The following is a 24,603-nucleotide window of genomic DNA, read 5'->3' as shown; positions in this document are numbered from 1 at the left end:
CTACTTTCTTAGAATCTTCATACTAATCCTATTGTTTTAATTATATTTTTTCTTTATCGTAAGTTATACAGTACAAGTACAGTATAAACTGGCAAATCAGATGCCTCGGTAAAAGAATGTGGTGCCCGCTGGCCCCACCTAAAACGTTTGAATGACAGATTCTCCCAATCTCGCTTTCAGTGAAATGGGCGTGAACTTCAAACAAGCTTACTAGTGATTGGCAGCAGTAGTTGCCCTAGAAACATGACTCAGACCGATTCAGACCAATCACTGTTGATTGGCTCCAAATGGCATTCCTCATTTGGCGGTAAAATGGTGACAGAATTGGCTTCATTTTGTTGGAGCCGGAGGTAAGGCATTTTCTATAGGTGATGTCACAGCTGTCCTGTCCATCTCTATATACTGTCAATTATCTAAACTAATGATTGTGAGACGGACCAGTGTACTTCAGGCTTTTCACTTCCCTTCATCTTCCATCTGCCAACAATGACAACAAGAATTCCATTCATCTGTCTTGTGTAGTGCTGTGATGGTGCTTTCTTCCCTTATAAACATAATTTATAACCGTCTAAACGTCCATTCTTTGTAGCATATTAGCATGATGTACACGCTGACGACAGCGGGGTTTCCCCTTTTTGACGTAGTAGTTTCATGGATTTGATGTTGCTTTTCTTCCCGTATTGATGCATATTTAAATATCTTTGTTATTCAAAAGTTGGCACATAGGCCCGATCCGAGTTCTTCCCTTCCCCTCCATTTGAAGGGGCAGTTTAAGTGCAAGTCATGTCCAGAAAATGTATTTTTTAAATTTCCCCCTCCACACGGAGGGTAAACCGAGTCGCGCTGAGAAGCGCTTTTCTTCACGTGGATGTACTCTGAACCACAGTAGTTTACATTTAAATGTAAGTAATGACTTTTTGATGTAGCATGATCTTTTTAAAATAATAACATTTATGTTGTTATGTATATTCAAGTGCTGGAAGCTCTGTGCTAACGCTAGATGATCGGTGGTCATTAGTGATGTCATTGAACGAAAGTGACGTCTGAAATATGAAACACTGTTTTTTCATATTTTTTCATGAAGGGGAAAGAAAAGAGGATAGGGAGAAGGGAAGAATTCGCCATACATCAACATTTTTCTTAGAATCTACAAATTTAGCTTCCTGTAGCACTTTGTCATAAAATGTGTGGGCCACTTATTTTCAAAAACATAAGTTGAGGTTACTTACTGTATCTTTGATTATCCATTTACTTCATTACTCAGCTATCTGTCATGACTTTCTATAGATGTTTATCCTCCTTGAGTTGCTTTTGGGCTCTCAACCATAGACTGTATAAGAACCTGTTGAGATTTACATATCGGACCAGGGAAGAACTCGACCTCCAGAATTGCGGTTCCTAGCGGTGAAAAAGAAACATTACACCATTAACATTTATAATGCCTTTTTTTTAAATATTTTTATTTTTTACTTGAGTTCATAAATTAAAAAAATAATAAGATTGATAACTAAGGAAAAAATTTAAATAGTTTTCACATTTCAGGATAACTGCAAAGCACCCGCCTGCAAGGTTGCATCAGAATATCCGGGTAACGTCATCAGCCTTCCCGGCGTCCTGCTAGCTCCCGACAGCACACACACATACACACACCAGACTGCACAAGTTAGCCCTGAAAGTTCCGCGTCAATCTTCCTCTTATGGCTGACCAAACAGTGGTGGAGAAAATGAGTGAGATGCAAGTGGACGCGGGCAAAAAGGCGAGACTTTGGACATGAAACCTGTTCTTGTTTTTAGCTTTATTCAACCCGTCTGTCAGCTAGCCACGCTGCTGTTAGTTAGCTAGCTACCAGCAAGACTACAGTTTTAGCTAGCCGGTTAATTCGAGTGTATTAGTTAGTTTTAAGTAATTTCCGATTAGATAAACTACTTTGCCTTGTTTTGTTTGACTTCTTGATGTTACATCTTACTTTTGTTGGTTAAGAACAGTTGTCTTTATAGCTTTAGTGACGTTGCCAAGGCTCACATGGATCCAAAATCCTCAGCCAAACTCAGTCCAAATTTCTTTACGTTTTATTGTTTTTCATTTTTATCAGGTAATTTACACACCTATAACGTTACGTTTGTGACTTTTGTGAACTAATTTGTGCCCTCTCTAAATCGGCATACAAACAACCCTAGAATGTTGTAGTTTTTCATTCACAATCTTAAAAGAAAATACTTGTTTGACCCCCCCCAAATTGTCTGAAATGTGCCTTAAAAGTCTGGTGAAAGACTTGTCTTAAAGCTATTGTTTGTTTTGGGGTTTAACAATATTGATGTTTCCTTTATCGTGGATTATGAAAACATGGAAACAGTTTTTGGATTAAATGAATAATCAACTAAATAACTTGTTTTGGGTAATTTTAGGGAGGAGCTGGCAATGAGAAAAAAGATGGGAAGAAAAAAGCCAAAAATACTGCTGGGGATTCTGCTGGCAGGTCTGAGGTGAGAAATCAACTTAGGTGTTCAGACTGTTTACTTGTTTTTGAATAATGTTTTTCAGTCAATAAACTGAAGGAGAAAAAAAATTGTTTTTTTGAGGTGGGATTTTTTGTTTTTCCGGATGTGCACAAGCATCATATTTAATTGTAACGTTAAAGTTTTTTTCTTTTTCTTTGTTACATTGTTTCTATAATGTTCAATCTGTTTCTGTCCAGTTGTCACCACCGCCTCAGTACATCGACGAGCGTCTGTCTTTGTACGCAAAGCTTAAAGCTGAACATGACGCTCTGATTGCTGAGAGAGCCACAAAGGACAGCAGACCCATTAAGGTGACCCTTCCTGACGGGAAGGTGTTGGAGGCGGAGTCCTGGAAGACCACACCGTACCAGCTAGCATGTGGAATCAGGTCAGTGTGGAGAGGATTACATACAGATGTGTTGTACGGGAAAAAAATAAAGTGAGACAAACTTAACTTTAAAAAAACAAAACATTTAGCTTTATTTATAAGGCTTCACTCAAGTGCATTTTTCGGCTTCATTGCATCAATGTTTGTAAAAACTACATTTTGGATAATAAATTATTTAAATTGAGAGCTTCGTCAGAATAATAAAAATATGCTCTAAACTGTTCAAATAAAATTTTGTCTATGGGGAAGGATTAAATGGTAAAACTTTATAATACGATTAATTAACAAGCATTAGTGATGTGTTTAAAGGGTCTTAGTAAGCCATTTATTAGTACATTAAGCCAAATAAAGTTTATTTACATACTTAGTAAGAATTATTAACATCTAAAGAGATTATAGTCTACAAAGCCCATGTTAATTTGCTGCTTACAAGATTAACAAATGTATTAACTATCTTTGTCAACATTATATTGAGTGTTTTGCAGCACCTCGTCTAAAGTGTTACAAACGTAATAGATTTTCTGAAATGTGTATTTATTATTTTTTCTTTTGTGGTGTTAGGGCTCTACTGACATGAACAGTATTTGATCGCAACTGTACAACAGATGGGTCTGTTAGTCATAATGATAGTTGGTTTACTCTAGAAGTTGTCAAAATTCAAATTTTTAAATTATTAACTTAAACTAAACTTAAACTGTCTTTTTATTGTAATCATTAACTTGGTGCCTCCTGTAGATGTTTTATTGAAAATATTTAAATTATTGATGTGAGAAAATGTCATGTTTTTATTGCTCTGTTGTGCTGTTTCTGTGTTGCTGATGCGTACTGAAGTCGTTGTTGTAAATGAGAAATTGTTCAACATTAAAATGTCACTTTACCTTCTTTACTTTCTCCTTTTTTGAAAGGAATTTAAAATGAAATGTTAACGCAGAGTATTTTTGTGCTTCAGTCAAGGTCTGGCCGACAACACAGTTATTGCCAAAGTAAACAACAGTGTGTGGGACCTGGACAGGCCTTTGGAAGACAACTGCAGCCTTCAGCTGCTCAAGTTTGATGACGAGGAAGCACAAGCTGTGAGTCTGGTTTCTTTACTTTGTTTTCTAGTTTCTCCCAGACTTGCTGACAGCAAATGAATGAAAGCTTGAGTGTCAGATTCATCAGACAGCATAATTTTTAGAGACTTTTTTAAGCTGAATGATCCTTTAGTTTGTGCTGTGCAACATCCTGTCTGAGCATGTGACCTCCCACACCCGAGCCTATTTGTTTGCACTGTAAACAAAGGGTTTCAGAAGTTGCTTCACAGTTAGCAGAGGTTTAAAACTTCTGTGAATTTGTGTTTATAGTGATATGACATTATGGAAGATTCATGAGTCGAATATTTTTCTCTGCAAAATCAAAAAACTCAAAACTTCCTGACTTGATATGAAACTATCTAGTTCTGCTTAAGTTCATTCATAGATTCTCTACATTTGATCATTTCCTATTTTTTATTTGGAATCTTCTCATGTGATTTAGTCCCTAAAAGCTAAAGTATGAAAGTTGACATTTTAGAAAAGTGTAGAAAAAAATCATACATGCTCTTTACAGGGGGAAGCGTGTGTGATTTGAAGTTTGCTGTAAAATCCTTGTGTTCAAAAATGGCCGCTGATTCTACCTCCTGATGTGTTTTGTTTTAATTTCAATACTTTTTTGTTTTTATTCTCATTGTGGTAACAAACAAGCGTAAATAAAAGTTTGGCAAAGAAAGATTGGTGTTGCAGACTCACCTACTCTGCAAATTATCCACTTTTTCCTCATGTTCTCCCACTTGATGGTCTTTCTGAGAACTCCAGAGCTGATTCAGAAGGAAACATGGTTGTGTTTGTTGCATTTGGAGCACATAAAGACAATTTTGTGTTGGTGAATAAAATGGAAATAAAAAATGGCAAAGATTCATATTTTTACTGTACTTATCTCACTCAAGACGATCACATTTAGAAGATTTATTTAGAAAACTAACTTTAAACCTTATAATAATCGCCACAACAGTTTATCACCTTATTTCATGTCTATGTTTTGCATGTTGAATAAAGGAGAGCTTCACATTCATGTTGTGTGTTGTGAAGGTTTACTGGCACTCCAGCGCCCACATCCTGGGTGAAGCCATGGAGAAGGTGTACGGCGGCTGCCTCTGCTACGGCCCCCCGATCGAGAGCGGCTTCTACTACGACATGTTTTTGGACAACAACGAGTACGTTTCTCCTCTGTCTTCAATGTCGTTGTCCTGGGTGTTCCTCAGGGCGTGTCTGTCCATTCTTAGCTGTTCCTAAACAAAAGACTGTAATAAGCTGTCTAGCTGGATATTTTTTTGGTGTGTTTTTTTTTTCTTTTGACACATCCTCTTAGCTCTTATTTTACAGCATTTAATGATAATTTATGTTTAACTTAAAAACTTTGAGAGAATTTCCTGGTAAACAACTTTTTCACTTGACCTTTCTCTGCACTAAATGCTTTTGTTCCTGCTTTAGGCTGCAGGAGAGCCTGTCTAATTAATTCTACAAGCTCCCTAATGAAGTCATTTTATGCTAATGAAATTCTTAGCTTTTTTTTTTTTTTACAAGGATATTTTGACATTGCTAAAGCCCCAAAGCCAAGGATTTAAAGTATTTGCCCATCCTTGGCAGAGGTTATCAGCTTCCTGGTGGACAAAAGGGTTCATCCACTCAGTGAAAAAGTCTCATCCTTGACGGCCTTTTGAACACAGCGGCAGACTGTTTAATGAGCGCTATAGTCTGTGCTCAAATGAAACATGGTAATAAGTGGGAAAATGATGTCAGATGAAGCGCCGTTTCCGTCTTCATCTCTCGCTGCTCTGCACAGGGGCGTGTCCAGCAATGACTTCCCCTGTCTGGAGAACCTGTGCAAGAAAATCATCAAGGAGAAGCAGCCGTTCGAGAGGCTGGAAATCAAGAAGGAAACTCTCCTGGAAATGTTCAAGGTATCAAGGAAGGCTTTTGAGAAAGTAGAGCTGCTGAAGGTGCAGAACCTTTTCTGACGTCAAATCGAGAATGAGATGAAACTGTGCAGCCATTAAAGAACCAAAATAGTATGATTAAAACAAAGGAGTCACTAAGGTAAATTTAAGTATGAAAATGATTAAATCAACAAATAAATAGCTGTCACTAGTAAAATTTGGAGTAAAATGTAATCATCTATCCCCTCATATATTAAAAATGTATATTTGGATTAAATATGTTATTTTAATTATTAAAAGGTTTTGAGTTCTTTGGTCTCTTTTTTAAGTATGAAATTATTTTAAACAATTTACAAAAAAAAAATCTTTGTTTTCACCATTTTAGTTAAAAATAAATTTGATCCTTTCTCATAAAGTCTTAATTTTAAATCTAAAATGGGATTCTGAAGGATCAAACTGAGCTGTGGGATCTAGACTTTAGGAAAAAAGTACAAAAATGCAACAGAAAAACAAAAAACATGTTGTGTATTGTATATTGATATTCATATGTTCAATAAATAAAATGAGCTCTAGGGTGTTCAAACTAAACTAAATGTAAATGTTTGTAAAGCCTCTGATTTCACTGCCGTTTTAGCTTTTCAGATAAAACAAAAGCTTAAAAGTCGGATTGCTAAGAATTTGTTTTTAATATTTTGTATCAGATTTGATTCTGATAATCTTAGTGAAGCATATATTTGTAGATTTCTCAGGTCTGCCACTCTGAATCTTTCCAGTATTATAAAAAAATAAATAAATGTTAGCAGTATGCACCAAACTTCAAAAATAAGTGTAATATTTAAAGTTGATGTATCTTTCATCTGATCTTAAAGGTGGACTTCAAAATTACCTGAAGCTAGGCTTGAAATGCAATTTTTCTCTGTGATTGTGATTTTCTCCTTTTCCCTAAGATTCAATTTTTTTTAAATCTGTTGTTCCATTCAGCTGCACAACAATTTCCTCTCAATAATATGTGAACAGTCCAGGATCAATAGTTGAATTCCTCTTTTTAGATCAAACAGTGGACATAATTCTAGTTTGGCTCTATATATATATATATAAAAAAAATAATTATCTACATTTAAAAAGACATTTGTGTTTGTTTGTGTCTGCTAACACTGTAATAACATTCTTAGTTTTGTTTTCTCTGGAGTTTGTTTTCTGGTTAGAGAACATATCTAGAAACAAACTCAGATATTCTAAATGGACGTCTTTTTCAGTACAACAAGTTTAAATGCCGCATTCTGAACGAGAAGGTCACCACCCCCACCACCACGGTCTACAGGTGAGTCCTGGCTCCGTTCTTAAAATAAATTACTAAAATGTTGTTTTTTTTCCTCATATTCTTCTCAACTAACAAAATATTACCTTTTTTATTGGTGTTTTATTTAAGTTGAGTGCTGTACTGAGTGTTGATGTGTAATCCGGTCGTGCTTCATCATTGTTTATTGACTGAACTGATAAAGTTTAGTCAGTTTTTTTTTTTATTATTGTAAAATCCTTCCCAACGGCCTTTTAAATTGTGGGCAGGAATAGTGGTGCAGTCATTAGTTTTACACTCTCTCCCGCAAGCTTATAGCATCTCACAAGCCCAAGTTAACAGTAGCGGTGGAGCAAAAATGGCGAGCAACATCGCAGCTATCTAGCTGCACAGTTTTGAGCCAAATGGCAGCTCAGACGAGGAAAATGAAGATGTTAATGGATCTATTTGTCTGCAAGTGGATTTGTCAGAGTTGGTGCAGGGAAAAGAGACTTTGGCCCGCCCACGGCAGTTGCTGCGTCATAAACCTAAACTTTTTCAAATCCCGGGTTTTCATCTGCTCCTGATCCATCATAATTTGAATAAAGAAATTCTCACAAAAGCATTTTTAATCCAGATACGGTAAATTATCATCACTGGATGAAGAACCATGTGATTTCAGTCATTGAAAATGCTTCACCTCCAGTTCCAACAAATGAAGTCAATTCAGTCACCATTTTTCTAAGTGGACTTAGACAACGACAACATTAGTGAGCTGTGATTGGTCTCAGTTTTATGGCAACCACTGTCGCTAATCAGGAGTGAGCTTGTTTGAAAGCCGCACTCATTACAATGGAAAGAGGTTCTGGAGAACCTGTCAATCAAATGTTGGAGGTGCTTTTATTGAGGCATTTGGTCAGTTTATAACTTGAATAACTTCAGATAAAGAAAACATACCACAAAAAAAGAGGATTTTCAAGAACATATTAAAAAGGATCACAAGAGTAAGAATTTCTGACATATAAAATGACTAAGTAGTAGCGTTTTTTTTCCCTCTGTAGAAGTCTGGATTTTGGCTTTCTGGCACCAGCAGGTCTAAGTTCTTTTTTATATGTCCTCCATCATGAGGAAAATGTTACAAAATGTTAAAAATGCAAAAGCATAACTTTCATTGGGTTCTTAAAGGCCCACTCCCATTAAAGTTGTGTTTTTGGTGTCTTTAATGCGTTTCTGCTGCATTTTCTCTGATAATGGAGAACATGTACAAAGAAAATAAGCTCAAAATTGCATTTATGTTTATTTCTTTGTTTATTTGCTTTGAATCAGGAGCAAACGAAAAAATTCTGATCGAAAAAGACTGTATTTAGAAAATACACTTGGCGGGCACTTCAGGATCTCAACAACACCCACAACTCTGAGGTGAATTTCTAATGAACTACTGCCATTCTGCAGAAACCATGTCCTAGAAAAAGGTGTAGTTTTTTGGGGGCTAAAAACGACATAAACATAATAAAAAGACCACTGGGAACACTTTGAAAATAGATCAAAAAATGATCAGAGTGGGTCTTTAATGAACCAACATCTCCACAGACAACATTGAGAGCTAAACAAACATGTTTTTGTACTTTAAAAGTGCTCTGGTTCCATTTGCAGTTCTAAAAATGAAAGTCTGTGAATGTGGTTCGTTTCAGGTGCGGTCCTTTAATTGATTTGTGTCGAGGGCCTCATGTGAGACACACCGGCAAAATCAAAGCCCTCAAAATCCATAAGGTCAGTCTTTTTATCATCATCTGTGCAGAACAGGCGGCAGAGTTTGTGCAAAGTTTGTTTGTCCCCTTTTTTTACAGCCCAATCCCCCCATGTTCTGGTCTCAGGAGGGGGCTGACAGCCTCGGAGGCATGATGAATGCTAACGCTTTCTACTTGTGATGTTATAGAATTCCTCTACCTACTGGGAGGGAAAGGCAGACATGGAAACTCTCCAGAGGATTTACGGAATATCTTTCCCCGACCCCAAAATGCTGAAGGAGTGGGAGAAGTTTCAGGAGGAAGCCAAGAACAGAGATCATCGCAAACTGGGACGGGTACGAGAACTTTTAGTTTCAACGCCGAGGAGTTGAGGGTCTCCTTGTTAGGGAGTCGGGTTATTTCTGCGGTGTTTGATGAGCACACACAGCTGTGGCTTCACTTCATGTGTGATGTTTAAAAAAGATGGCAGCTTTTTTTTTCTTCTTCTTTAAGGTGTGAAGACAATACAGTGCAAAAAATAGTGGAGCGTTCTAATTTGTACCCAAGAATAGCTTTGAGAAGATGATTAAAAAAAAGACTGAAATCACGACACCTTTGTTATGTGTGAAGCTATTAACATAAATCACCAAATTAGATTTTCCACTGCAGCTAGTTGAAGATGTGACTCATTTTAACCATTAACTCAGAGTTATGAGCACCTGTAAAAATAAAATAGCTAAAACTTGAGTGAAAATGTAAATGAGTTTTCCTAACAAACTTCTTGTCTTTCTAACTGCAGGAGCAGGACCTCTTCTTTTTCCATGAGCTGAGCCCAGGGAGCTGCTTCTTCCTGCCTAAGGGGGCCTTCATCTACAACACGCTGATTGAGTTCATCAGAGTGAGTGGAAGTTGTCAGACCCTCCACGGATAATTGCTTTGATGTTTCCGTTCCTCTTTACGGTTTGAGAAGCCAGGAAAGCGGGGCGGGGTCATAGGGGGGCAAATACGTTCGCTTTGGCTGGAAAAATCTTTCAAGAAAATGAACAGCAAAGGTTTCTGCATTATGAGCAGCTGTGATGATGAAGCGACGCTCTGGAGGAACATTTTCCTCCTCAAGTTTTCAGTCCATTTTCGTTTTAACAGCAAATGCTTTGATGGATAAGATGTGTTGAAAGTTTTAGTGTATTTTTCTGTTGAAAAATATAATAATAATACCTTTAAAGTTGATTAGTGACTTTTCTTCTTTCTCTGAGATGCATTTTTAAGTACATATACAAGGATAATTTCTTTGATTCACAATCAATTCTCTATCGGAGGTTCTATTGAAAATATCGACCTTTCATTTGAGCAGATATTATTCTAACGGGTTCTATTTTGCTTGAAGTTATTTGCACGTATTTTAAGTGCGATCAAGCACAAAAACTGATAGAAATTCATGCTGGCCACACGAAATAGGAGCAGCCAAGATGCATATTGCTGCATGTCAGCTGTGTGTGTTTTAAATGCACCTAAGGATAAATATAGTTGTTTTAATAAGAGGTATTTGTTGTTTATCATAGTATTTTAAGATGTAATTGTAAAAATAGGAATGCTTTTAATATAAATATTTTTTTTGAAAGTTACAAAGTATTTTTATCCTTGTTTACCTTTATCCTGCAGGGATCAGACGCGGTTATGAGCAAAAACAAAGGGGAGCTACGTCAGAAAATAAGACAACAGTTATTAGTTTTTATTTACTGTTAGACATGTTGAAATTGTCTGACTTTAGTTCTGTTTTTAGTGATTTTGTGAATACAAATATGTAAACAACTTTAACTGGGCAGAAAAGATCTTCTGCAGCTCTACATCTCCTCCCTGTTGTGGAAAGCTAGCATTAGCATTAGCCTATACTAGAAGAAGAAAATCTTATTAATTACCTTCATAATCAAACAAGCAGCTTTCAATGAAATACTCGTAACCTTTGTCGAACTTTAATCGGATTGTCAGAGAGGAATAATCCACGACTCATTTAATATCATCCATATGATTTTGGGTAATTATTCTGCAAGAGGACAACTGACATTTGATCTAAGAGAGAAAAACGAATACAACCAGTCAGGACACATAAAATAATTATTGTACAAATTTAGTTTACAATCGGTTAGGTTACCTTCCATTATTTGCATAAAATTGCTTTAAATCAGCTTTGCCGTTCTAAACCGTAGACATAATATATAACCGGAAGTCACGCTGCACACTCGCCGTTTTGTGTGACGTCACGTGAAAATGGTCTATTATTTAAAAACGGTTCAAACTGATGCATCTAAGAGTCGACCCCACCCCACCTTTATGTGCTTTCAAGAACTCATTTAAGCACCAAAAACCCACCGTTTCTAAGAAGTAACAGCTCTGTGTGGTTTTTCCCCCTGTTGCTGAGCTGCTCAGAATTCTTCTGGTATTTGCTGCAGTACACTCAGTTTTTCAGACCCGGAAACTCCTATGTTTTTGGTGTCAACAGTAGACCAAACACATGTTCCTTTCTATGCAGCACAATTACTCTGTAAGCCCTTTTTCACTACCGGTAGTTTATTTATTTATATTTGATTGGATTTTTTCCCATCGGTTACATAAGTCGAGGCTGAGAGAAAAGTCCTCTCTGAGCATCCACAGGTAGATGACAGCCTGCACATAATTGTTCTCACTCTGTGTTGTTATAATGACAAGAGGCTCTCATTAGCTCTTCATTCTCACACACACGTGCACACACACACGCTTCCTCCCACACTGCCTCCCGCTGAATCACAAGGTACCTAATGACACTTGGGAGAGGCAAACAAGAGGGGGGTACGTAGCCACAAAGCATCTGTGTTATTTTTAATCAAATTAAAGCTGCAGTTTTGTAGAATGTCTCAATTCTCTCTGTAATCCTGGAATTATAAACGGTCAGGAGAAAGGCCTTTAAATGGGAACGTTTCAAGTGTTAAGAAATGAGGTTTTTTAGTTTAAGAACAAATTTGCTCTGGAATAGACGTATCAATTAAGACCAGACGGATGCTCAGCATTTTGAGTGCTGCTGGTGTGAATAGATATTAGAGGAATTCTTTTATTGCTTTATCAGTAAAATCAGAATTTTCTGGATGATGCTTTTCAGCATCCAGTAATTAAAAATACTTTCACTCCAATGTTAAATACAGATTTTAAAATGTTTTTACAAAATAACTCCTAACAAGGAAGAAAGAAACCTTTTTTTTTACATTTTTATTTTTTTTATTCTTAAAAAAAAGTATTTTACGCTATTCTAAAACAAGAGAATTAAGACAACAAAAAAGTAGTAGATTCATAGTATATATGATATATTTATTAAAATAAAATGTACCATCTTCATTGATAATTACTCCTAATCATCTGATCTGATTTGGTCATTGCCACATTAATAATGAAATTTAAAGTGCTCTTATGTCAGTAAATGATTTTATAAAAAAAAAAAATCAAGAGAAATTACCGCTAGTTAATTTTCAACAGCGCATTATTCAGTCATAAAAGCATCTAAATAATTTGCAACTAATAGATAAAAAATGCACCATTTGGTCAATAAAAACAAGAAATTAGAACCAATTTAAATCTACTAACAGGTACAGTGTTCCTCCGTTTATTTGCGGTTTCACATATTCACAGAATTTTTTCCATTAATTGACTTTTCCGGTTCGTCACAAAAACTCAGACAACTCAAGACGCTTTTATGAAACTTTTGCATCCAGACGAGGTGCTGCAGTGCTGAGGTGAATCTATTTTAATCTGGGTGTAATAATATGGTTTTATCACCCATTTAGAGTTAATAATACTTTTTAAGTCTAAGCGCTTAATATTTATCAAATAAAAAGATACAGTTCTTCATGATTTTAATCAAAAATATTCTTACAGTATTGCAGAAATCATTATTATTCTTCATGTACCAAAAAATAAAATGTCCATTTATCCAAAAGAAGTATTATCGTATTTTAGAAATGATTATTACACATCAAACATAACAAAAATGATGATCATCAGAAACTGTATGTGAAACAATAGTTTGTACATTTTCTTGAATGTGTGGATGTTTGTGTGACGTCTCTCTATGAAAACTAATCAACTGTTTGTGATTTTCTGGACAGAGCGAGTACAGAAACCGAGGCTTCCAGGAGGTGGTGACGCCTAACATCTACAACAGCAAGCTGTGGGTGACCTCCGGACACTGGCAGCACTACAGCGAGAACATGTTCTCCTTCGAGGTGGAGAAGGAGATCTTTGCCCTCAAGCCCATGAACTGCCCTGGACACTGGTGAGAGTTCGGGCCCTCCCTGGGAGTTTTTCTTGTTAAGCGTGGACTTGTTTGGCCCTTTTGGGGGGCGAGTAGAGAAAGGGAAGAAATAAATCACTTTTGACAGACTGGCTGTGATGTGAAACAGAAGTAGAGCAGCGATGGTTTCACACATTAATGTCTCACCGCTGTCGGAGTTTAAAACTTCTAAGCTGTTTCTCAGATTTTACACACAACTGAGCCCACATTTCAGTGCTTGGTAATCCAGTTTGAGTTTCTGACATAGCGGTGTTTTGATCGCAGCAGTATGTCGTGTCGTTCTGGAGCTAATCATTGGTAATTATTTAATCAAATGAAGCGTCGCTTTAAGTACTGCTGCACAAGCAGAGCAGGTTTTTCCGGCGCCAGGATGACAGCTGCTTGTTTGTCTGCTTGGCATCAGCCTGATGTTTGATCACCGCCCCCGCTCCTGGAGGGAGCTGCCCCTCCGCATGGCCGATTTCGGCGTTCTGCACAGGAACGAGCTGTCAGGCGCTTTGACCGGCCTCACCCGCGTCCGCCGCTTCCAGCAAGACGACGCGCACATCTTCTGCTCCATGGACCAGGTGAGACCCCCGCTCACCCCAAACACCGTTTTGATGGGAAAGGTAGCCTGAAGGGATTTACTTTACACATCAAAGCTGCGCTCACACCCTGGAGGTTTACCACCGCGCGCTGCATTTCAGGAAAAAGTAGCGTAAAGCTGTGCGCGGTTGATAAATAGCCTTGAGTGACGTTGCTGGAGGCAGAGCTTGATCAGGCTGCAAATCGCAGGTTGGAGAGGAAAACTCATTTCTGGTGGTCTGGAGTTAAACATCTGAGCCTTCCCCGCTGACATGTCGACTCCTGCGCTGCAGATAAAGCTGCTGTGATGAAGTTCATGCTCCAATAATCAACACTTTAAAGACTCACTCCCATGAAAATGGTGTTTTTAGCTTGTTTTTCTGGCCTTTTTTATGATGATGGAAGACGTATATTAAGAAAATTCAGCTTAAAGTTGCATTTCTGAGTGTTCTATTGTGAATCAGGAGCAGACAAATTAAATGCAGTTTGAAAAAGATCATATTTGTGATGTAGACAGTACAAGATTGTATTTGTGATGTAGACAATACGTTCTCCGTTTATTTGGATGTAGATGACAATTCATGTATGTCTTTGTCTTCATTTACACCCAGCTGTTGGTGGTGTTGAATTACAAAGTAATCAATTACTGTAATTTAATTACTTTCGTCAGTAATGGAGTAACATAGAAAAATTACAGTTCAAATTTTGGTTATTAAATTACATTTACTACACTATAAAAACCCTCATTACTTTACTCAGATTCGGATGCAGTGAAACCATTGATGGAAAATAAAAAACTATTTTGTATGGAAGTTTTTTTAGCTCATAATTCAAAGTATCATGCATTATTCAATTTGCAATTCAATATTCAATTCAGGCTTACAATTCGATATGAAAATTCATAATTCAATATCACAATTTTAAAAATAAAATATTGAATAAAAATAAAATAAATTGCATTGTAAATTGTCATGGTTTTCAATGTCATAATTCAAATGACAATTGACAAATGCATTTTGACATTTCATTTTGAAAATGCATTTATCAATTGACAATTCAATATTCAAATTAGGCTTTCAATATGAGGGGGGTATATAAGTAATCAATTCCTCTTTAAAAGTGATTTACCTAAAACTTTATACCTTTTTATTTAGAACAAAAGATCGGAATCAATAAAAAGTTAACAAAAAGATTTTGTAAAAAAATTAAGGATTTTTTTTCTCTTTAAAGTCCCACTCCAACTATATTTTTATCTATTGTAACATCGTTCCCAGATTTCTTTTAATTATGATTTTGCAGTTTTTATCCAAAATCAAGACATTTTTTAAGACATTTTTTAATACATTTTTTAAGACATTTTATGCTTCACAGAAGGAGCTCATTACAAAGTCGCCTCAGGGTTTTGGGCGGGGACTGTTGACACAGAAGTAACTGTTAATATCCTATCAACCTTTTGTTTAACGCTCTCCCACTATAGTTTAGAGCACCTCACAAGCCAAAGCTAACATTAGTCTAGCAAAAAATAAAATAAAAATATAGCGAGCAACATCTGTGCTATCCAGCTGAACCATTTTGAGCCAGATATCGGCTCAGGTGAGGAAAATGAGGACGCTAGTGGATCCATTTGTCTGCAAGTGGACGCTTGAGAATTGGAGCAGAGAAGGTAGACTTTGGTGCATCACCCACACTCCATTAGTTATTTGTTAAGATCAATAATCAGCAATCTCAGATGTCAAGAAATTTTCATGCTCATATTTTCAGTAACAGATCAACTGATGAACTGCTGCTGCTCCACAGAAACTACGTCCCACAAAACACACATTCTTTTGGATTTTGGCTAAAATCAGCATAATCATAATTAAAAGACCACTGAGAACGCCTAAAAATATAGAGCGAAAGATTATCTGTGTTAAACTTTAACTTGTTTAGCTAAAATACTTTCAGTGTTTCAAAGAACTGAAATGGTGCAACTTTGAGCCACTTTCTTGACATATTTCATCCCTGATAAGTTTTGACATTTATAGGATTTTAAGTGCTACTGAGAGGAACAGAAATGTATTTACATGAAGTGCTGGTTTGAAGGCTCTCCGTACATCACTGTCTCTCTGCACAGTGCTAATGCTGTCAGTGATGAATGCTCTGTCATATTCTGAGGAGAAAACTCCAAAGGCTGAATCCTGATTTGGAAATTTGCAAGTGAGGTTTTCAGAAGGGAAGATCGTCAGTGCCAGGAGAAATTCACACATGTAGAGCTTAGAAAATAGTTCTTTAAGTTTTAAAAATAAGACATTCTGTTTGCAGCCACGTTCAGTCATGAATGAGAGTTAAAGTCCAGCTGCTAATTATTGTCTTCTTTCTAAAATCAGTTGGAGCAGAGAGTTTGTGAATCCTTCATGACCAAACGTAAATTAAGGCTTTATAGTTTATCATTTTGAAATGTGTTTATGACAAATATTAAAGTCACAAAACTTAAACGATCAAAACAGAGATCATAAAACTTAAGTCAAAGATTGAAGTGAGTCGTTTCTGTCTTCTTCAGTTTAGCTTTGCAAACATTTTATTTTCTAGATAAAGTTTGATTATTTATTTATTTTTTTACTCTCCTTACCTTTTTTTCCAAAAGGACGATTAGTCTTTTTAAAAATATTTTTATTAAAGAATGTAATCATGTTTTGATCACATTTCCTTCCATTTATTTATATGTTTGATCATTTTTTTTTTTATAAAAATGTTCATTTACAGCTGCTTTTGTCATTTAAATGCAAATGTCTTGATTTTTTTAAACTTGATCCTTGACATTTGTAAAATGTCCACTAAAGTTCAAATTTAACTAAAATTTTAATAAATGTTTTTTGGGGGGGGCTTTTGATAAAACTTTGTTAAAAAAAATAAAGCCAGTTTTGCTTTATTTGTCTGTGTTAATTTTCATGAATGTTACATGTGTTTCTTTTACACCTAAAAAAGGAAAAGAAAATAGATATTCTTAATAAATTGTAACTCAAAATTAAAAATAAAAATAGAACAAATGTGTTCAAATGTTGCCATTAGTGCTGGGCGATATGATGATACTATTGTGTGAACGATAAAGTTTCTACCGTACCATTTCTCTTCTGTTGTTTTTATTTGTTGATTTTTATTGCTGAACTTTGTGCAAACATTTTTTTCTACTAAGAAACTTGAACAATTTGTTCACTTTAATAAAATGTTTCTTATTTGTGACTATTCAGTTAATTAACAAAATAAGGTTAGAGAAAAGTAAACAATGACATTGTCATTTTTTTCAGGAAAAAGTGAAAATATCCACATTTTTTTCTTTATCGCCCAGCATTATTGCCAGGAAATTAGGACTCTACCCTTCCATAAGGGCAAAAAAAATATTCATTTATAATAAATTATTTTCAAGATCATTAATGCTTATTATGAGTCTTCCGCTAGCTGGGTTTAAATATTTTATATGCATTATATTTTATCATTTTTTGTTGTTTGAATTGAACCTTTGACTGATTCCTTAATAAATCTATTAAATAAATAACACGGTAAAATTGTGTTGTTTTTTGAGGATTTGGCTCAAACACAATTTTTATGGAATTTATACAGAAAAAAGCATAAATAATTGTAATAAAAAACACAAACGGTTTAGTCCAACATGCTGTCTCCTTCCAGATTGAAGAGGAGATCAAAGGTTGCCTTCACTTCCTGCGGACCGTGTACGACGTGTTTGGCTTCACTTTCAAACTCAACCTTTCCACGCGACCAGAGAAGTTTCTGGGGGAGCCAGAGATGTGGGACCAGGCGGAAAAGGTGATTGGACCCTTCTGGTTTTCTCTTCTCAGCTACATCTACTGCATATAGAGTTTCTTCATTTCTCCAGATTCCAGGGTTTCTCCACATTAGGCAAACAAAACCTCCAAAGAAATCGTCTTCCTCGCATTGATGCTGTCAAATCTTCATCCTTTAAGCGTTTAACGCTTTTCTCTCTCAGCTCTATGTTTAAAAATGCACAAACTCTGACAAAAGAAGGAGTTTATTGTTAATGGCAGTTTAATGATTGCTGCTTTCATCGGCGCGGGAAGCAAAACAAGGCGCCATTGCAGAACAACATAACATGGATGCAAACGCTCGTCTGTGAAGGACGCAAATTGTTATTGTGACAAATCTTAAGTGGCAGAATGTAAATGGATGAGAAGGTGTTTGTTGGCAGACACAAAGTCTGCGTCTGAGTCTTGCTTTTTCTGCTGAATGTGACTGCGGGGTTGCTTCACAAGATAAACAGCAGTTTTTTCAGCGGCGTGACAGTCTGCAGGGACAACCGTCATTGATTTCTGCCTCACAGATCCCAGCGCCATGGAAAGCACTTGTCTTATATATTAAGCTCATTCTTCATTTTTTTTCTATGGTGCTGCTGGATTAGCCATCTTGATGTTCTGTCGAAAGTTCTCGAAAACATTTAGAAATCAGATTTCTATGAAGTCTTATACCTGCTGACCAACGAAGACTCTCTTTCTGCTTTGTCCTGTGTAGTTTTCCTCTGTGGGTTTCAGTAAGAGCTTGTTTGGGCGTACAGTCAGCCCTTTTCCTTCTCGAGCTTGACAGATGAGCTCTGTATTTTTCTGATGAGAGGTGTTGCAGTTTTTTGAAGTTTTACAATATCATCATTGGGTTTTTGAGGAAAACATTCAAACTGAGGGTATTTTGTACAGTATTTAGTTAGGTCTCTCATTTAAAAAGATAAGAGAGGCCTGTAATTTTCATCATGGGTATACCTCAACTATGAGAGACAAAATGATTAAAACAAATCGAGAAAATCACATTGTCTCATTTTTAAAGAATGTATTTGTAAATTAAAAAGTATTTGGTCAAAAACAAAAGTTCATCTCAATACTTTGTTATGTATTCTTTTTGTCAATGACAGCAGTCAAGCGTTTCTGTAAGTCTTCACAAGGTTTTCACAAACTGTTGCTGTTGTTTTGGCCCATTCCTCCATGTAGATCTCCTCTAGAGCAGGGACGTATTTGGCTGTCGCGGGGCAACTTGGACCTTCAACTCCCTCCAGAGATTTTCTATGGGGTTGAGATCTGGACACTGGCTTGAAATGCTTCTTATGAAGCCACTCCTTCGTTACTTTCATTACAAAATTGTAAATTTGAAAACTAAAAATGAAAATTTTAAAAAAGAAATTGAAACAATAATATATCAAACACGAAAGAGATATTGAAAATTTGAAAAAATAATTGTGAATGTAAATTTGAATACAAAGACAAATTTAAACCTGAAACTGTTACCAAATAAAGATATTTTGTTTATTTGTAAGGCTGGGTTGATAAAATCAATTAATTGATTTAATCTTAGCAGATCAATGATTGAGTCATAAAAAAATATAGGTAGATTTGGCATATAAAGCTTAAGTCAGTTAGCTTGATGCTAATGTGTAATAAAATGTCCCATAAGACAGCTAATGCTAACGCTGGTCAACCTAAACATACATTGCTGACTAACTGAACATCTTTTTAAAGAAACCAATTGTGGTCTAAAGCACAATTTTTTTTTTCTCATACTTTCTTCGTCTTCTGGAGTAAAGTGTAATGCCATAGCACGATTGCCACCTAGTGGCCAAACTGATAAGCCCCTAGGACAATCGTTGGAATTTCTTCGTTTGAGAATCCATGTATCACTGTATGGTATCAACAATCTCATTATTTCACTAATACATTTTACAGTATGTGAACTGTACCAGATATAAATATATTCAAAACATATAGTAGATTATTAATGTATCTCTAAACAAATGTGTATAAATGTGTAAACTCAAAATTTGAATTGAAGAATTAAAAAAAATGGAATCGGATCGATTCAGGCTCGTGTGAATTGAACAGTTTCTGGAAAATATAATTGATACCCAGCCCTAATATTTTCAACTTATTTTTTTTTTTCGTTTCTCCCTCTTTGCTTTCAGTTCTCAGTTTTCATGTTTTCACTGCTGAGCTGATCCTATTTTAGTGTGGGGGCGGGGCTTCGAGCTCATTGGCTACCTGGACAGTTTTATTTCTCTTTGTTCTTGTCCATAGGGGAGTTTGTCATGTGACTGTTTGAGGTTGTAAACAGGAGTCAGTTATATAGATAACGAGTTCAAACAGGTGTCATTAATACAGCTAACGAGTGGAGGACAGAGGATCCTCTTACAGAAGAAGATACAGGTCTGGGAGAGGCAAAAATCGTGATTCTTTGTAGGTGACCAAAAACTTATTTCCACCATATTTTACTAATAAAATCATTAAAAAATCAGACGTGATTTTCTGGATGTTTTTTTCTCATTTTGTCTCTCATAGTTGAGGTATACCTATGCTGAAAATGACAGGCCTCTCTCCTCGTTTAAGTGAAAGAACTTGCAGTATGTTGGCTTATTAAATACTTTTTTGTAGATGTGCAGGACGGACGCACGCAGGCGTCTGATAAAGTCGACAGTGACTCGCCGCGTGTTTCTCACAACTCATTAATTCTCACAAGCAACCATAAAGTATTATTGAGGCGTTAACATTTCTCTGCTCAGTGATTAGTTCCAGATGAAGCAAAGGTCACGGCTGAAAACAGACCCCGCTATTTACCCGCCTCCTGGTCAGCCATTGATATTTTAAGAGGCGCAGTAATTGTTTGTTTTCGCAGCAATTGGAGAACAGCTTGAACGAGTTTGGGGAGAAATGGGTCCTCAACCCGGGAGACGGAGCTTTCTACGGGCCCAAGGTGAGCTGCAGAACGTCCACAGCTTTAGCAGAGAATCAGCAGGGAGACGGCGGCCGACCGTGTGTGTTCTGTCTGCAGATCGACATTCAGATCAAAGATGCCATCGGGCGATACCATCAGTGCGCCACAATACAGCTTGATTTCCAGCTCCCCATCCGCTTCAATCTGGCCTACGTCAGGTACCGTCTGCTGCTTTTTGTCCCTGAAGAGGCTGTAATGAAAACGCTGCCACATGAAGGAGAGGATCCAAGGATTTTTTATTGAAAAAAATGCACAAAAATCACAGATTTGTACTTTTTTTTAATTCTTTTGTTGTCGTGTTGAGCTGATATTTTCTGATGACACTTTTCAGAACCTCCTTAAGATTTTAAAAAAATCTGGTTGTTCAACCTGCATTTTAGCATTTTCGTATTATGAAAAAAAACATTTAGATGATTATACTTGAGGCCACCGTGCAGCGACGTAAATGCTAGTTTGTCAGCTCATTCTGCAGGTAAATGTGTGGCGGCAGTTGTAATCGAGAGGCTTTTCTTAATCATTAACATTTTACGGTGACTGGACGATTTTGCTCGGAAAGTTGACATCAGTCAGTGGCTGCCCGGGCACATTTCGAGGTCACATGGTAGCAGTCCAGTGACAGGCAGGATGACGGTCACCAGACCATCACAGATCGGTGGCAGCTGGAATTTCCAGCAGCTCTGATCGTACGATGTGTAAATGTCTCTGGACCGCCGCTGTCCATATCAAGCGCCACCAGCCGCCCAGTAGCCTGAGGGTATAAATTAGTGGGACATTCTGCTGCCGTCTACACTCGTGAGCACGCTGATGATTTTCACATAAATCTGGCGGCGCCATTAATCTTAAAGATTATGCCGATGCTCCCCATCACGCAGTGTTGAATGTATTTGTGACCGTAGCATTAAGTTACATCAGAAACGATTCAGATGTTATCAACAAATATTTAATTGATTATTTTATCAATTAGGGATTTTTTTTAATCTTATTTAAAAATGTTTAAAGTCTTTTCTGAAAGTACTTTCATCTTGACTGTTTTATTTATTCTCTAAATGTGTTTGTAGCCACGATGGAGATGACAAGAAGAGACCGGTCATCATCCACAGAGCCATCCTGGGATCAGTAGAGAGGATGATCGCCATTCTGACGGAAAACTACGGCGGGAAATGGTTGGTAGAAATCTCATTAGAAAAGTTAGAAAAACTATCCGATTTGATCTTAAAATAATTTTATTTTTTATTTATTTGAAAAGCGTTCCCTGTGGTCTTCTAATTATGATTATATAATGTCATTTTCTTGGACATAGTTACTGCAGACTAGAGTGACACTAGTTTATTAGAAATTTGGTTCTGAGTTGTGGGTGTGACTTTTGGCGAGGAACAACCCCGCCCACCTTCCTGTTGCTGAGCTCTCTTCTAACGCCCTCTCCCTTCAGCTTACAGCCCTCAGACCCCTAACCTAACATTATCAGTGAAACAGAAATGGCGAGCTATACTGTAGCCATCCTGTCGTACAGTTTAGAGCCAGATGACAGCACAGATGAAAACATATATAGATCTAATAATCTAAAAGTGGATGCATCAGAATGGAGCAGAGCAGCAAACAGCAGTTTCTCTTCACCTTCTGATTCACAATTTGAATAAAGAAATACTCATAAAATGCCATTTTAAGCTGTAGTTTTCTAATTTGTGCTCTCCATTATCAGAGCCACTAGAGCATGTTAAAAACTCAATTTTCCTCATAGTGGAACTTTAAGGTGTTTTCCATGTCTGACCTGCAGCCGCAGAAATCCTCAGAGGCGTTCTCTTCTTTCAGGCCGCTCTGGCTGTCCCCCCGCCAGGTGATGCTCGTCCCTGTGGGACCCACCTGTGAGGAGTATGCAGAGAAGGTGAGAACCAACTTTTTCATTTGGGGGACTTTTATTAAAAATAAAAATTAATAAATGTCTGCTTTGATTAGAATGTTGCACCCTAGAAAAGCTAATCAAATATTTATTTGATTTCCCTCCAGAAGTGAGAATTTGTTGCCCTTTAAAAAAATAAATAAATAAAAACTGCAAAGAGGCTTATAGCCGAAGCCAAAGTTCTGGGTTGGTTCTGAGTGTCAGAAGTATGACTCAGACCTCTGAGCCAACCAATTCTATTTTAAAATCAGAACCGAATATATGAGAATAAGCACAAATTGTACTCTATTTAATGCACATACACGGAGTTCTCTTACTCTATATCACCTCCTTTTTTACTGTTTCGTTGATATTTCCGTGCAATATTTCTTTTGTTGTACACATTGCATTGTGTTATATGTCCTGATTAGCTGTAGATCAGGTCAGTCAGTCTCTCTCTGTGCTATATCTCCTGTACAGAATGTGTTTAGGTGCCAAATTTATATCAAGTGTGCGAATATAGTTTAAAGCAGCTGCAGATATTTTACAGAAGATGAAGATAAACATTTAAAATTGAGTGAAACTGGTGGTTTAAAAAATAATAAATCAGACACTCGCTTCAGCCTCATTCAGGCCGTAAAAATATTGTCTGACATTAAACTGGTCTGTAGCCTAAAAAAGGTTGGGGACCACTGATCTAACAAACATAATGCTGTGTAATGTAGTAATACATACAATAATTAGCAGTAAAATACTCAATTAAGAAACTTTACTAATTATAATCTTCATAATTCAATAAAACAACATGTAATTCTCGCACAATTAAATTGTAGTCGTTTTCTTTAATTATGTACACAATCTAGTCACATTATTACTATTGCAGTGGAGTTAGCTCCTGTAATCATGTAACTTATTTTATTAAATGTAAAGAAAGATAGACTTTATAGTTCGTGTTCTTTTTTTTTATTCTTACATTATCGAGGATGAACCGACCTCTTTTAAAATCTTAAAAGTGTTTCATGTTTTACAATAATAGATGCTTTTAAAGATGCTTTTTTCTTTGGTTTGTAGGTCAAACAGGAGTTCCACATCAATGGCTTCATGGCTGACGTGGACCTGGACCCCGGCTGCACGCTCAACAAAAAGATCCGAAACGCACAGTTGGCTCAGTACAACTTCATCCTCGGTCGGTCAAAACGCAGCTCTTCTTTCTGCTCGTCTTTCTTTCCACCCTCCGCTGACGATCCTTCTTCTCTTCATGTCTTACTTTGCCGGGAACAGTCGTGGGAGAGAAGGAGAAGACGAGCAACACGGTGAACGTTCGCACCCGAGACAACAAAGTCCACGGGGAGTGCAGCGTGGAGGAGTGCATCCAGCGCCTCACACGGCTGAAGGCCTCCAGGAGCCGGAACGCAGAGGAGGAGTTCTGAGTCAGCAGCACTTCCAGAAGACGTAGTGGTCAGCTCCTCGTCAGGGATGGAGACGCCTCAAATGTCCTCGCAGATTCACTTTCTAAAACAAATCTGTCATTTTTATTTTATTTTTTTTGTCTTCCAAAGTCGATTTTTTTGACTGTTTAGTTTAAAATGAGTCTCTCTTCTGTACTGCACTGGGCTGATAAAAGGTGTTTAAATCAGAAATTAGATTTTTTTTTTTTTTAATAAAAAGCAACTGAACAAAATGATCTAAACTGAGGGAAACGGTTTGTTTTTCTGTCCTGACTTCCTATCTCAGTCATCTCTGTGGGAAAATGTACATGAGCGACAGTTTTGATATTAAACTGTGTATTCTGGAGGAATGTGTCTGAATTTGTGGATTTAAACGAGGCGATCTTATAACAAAAACAACAATCTGCAAAGAGAAGCTTAATGTTTTTAACAAATGAAGGAGACAGCGATCATTTATGGTAAATATAGAACAGATTTAGCAGTAAATGGGTGTCCTGACGGAGCGCTTTTCCACCTTCTTAGAAGGCCCAAAGCGCTCAACAGTCACAGACTCATTTACCATGACTCTATCACCAAACATACCAACCAATAACCACCAGGATCAACATGAGCTTCAGTGTCCTACTGAAGAACACTTTGATGCATCGGCACACAGCTTAGGAACCAAACCTGCGATCTTCCAGTGGTTGACCGTTCCATGGTCGTCCCATGAATAATCCTGTCAATAAAATATCAGAGGAGTTTATAACTGTGATTTGTGGGTTATTTTCTAAAATAACTCATTAATGCAAAAATGCA

At 36.9% G+C, this 24,603-nt stretch overlaps 1 protein-coding gene across 1 annotated transcript; it reads left to right on the top strand.

The window, feature by feature from the left end:
- The first annotated feature begins 1,585 nt into the window (after positions 1-1,585).
- On the top strand, positions 1,586-24,151 carry tars1 (threonyl-tRNA synthetase 1). The gene is made up of 19 exons (XM_024275873.2): positions 1,586-1,757; positions 2,407-2,484; positions 2,697-2,887; positions 3,837-3,960; positions 4,993-5,117; positions 5,747-5,864; positions 7,097-7,161; positions 8,808-8,886; positions 9,053-9,199; positions 9,643-9,741; positions 12,974-13,140; positions 13,562-13,724; positions 17,386-17,523; positions 20,383-20,460; positions 20,539-20,639; positions 21,540-21,644; positions 22,291-22,363; positions 23,429-23,543; positions 23,639-24,151. The coding sequence occupies exons 1-19, from the start codon at positions 1,698-1,700 to the stop codon at positions 23,785-23,787; spliced, it is 2,175 nt and encodes a 724-aa protein (XP_024131641.1). The 5' UTR covers positions 1,586-1,697; the 3' UTR covers positions 23,788-24,151.
- Positions 24,152-24,603: the final 452 nt, after the last annotated feature.

This window comes from Oryzias melastigma, linkage group LG9 (genome assembly GCF_002922805.2).
Source record: "Oryzias melastigma strain HK-1 linkage group LG9, ASM292280v2, whole genome shotgun sequence".
Lineage (NCBI taxonomy): Eukaryota > Metazoa > Chordata > Actinopteri > Beloniformes > Adrianichthyidae > Oryzias > Oryzias melastigma.
Note: the sequence above shows the minus strand (reverse complement) of the source record. Positions and strands in the feature narration are given on the sequence as shown.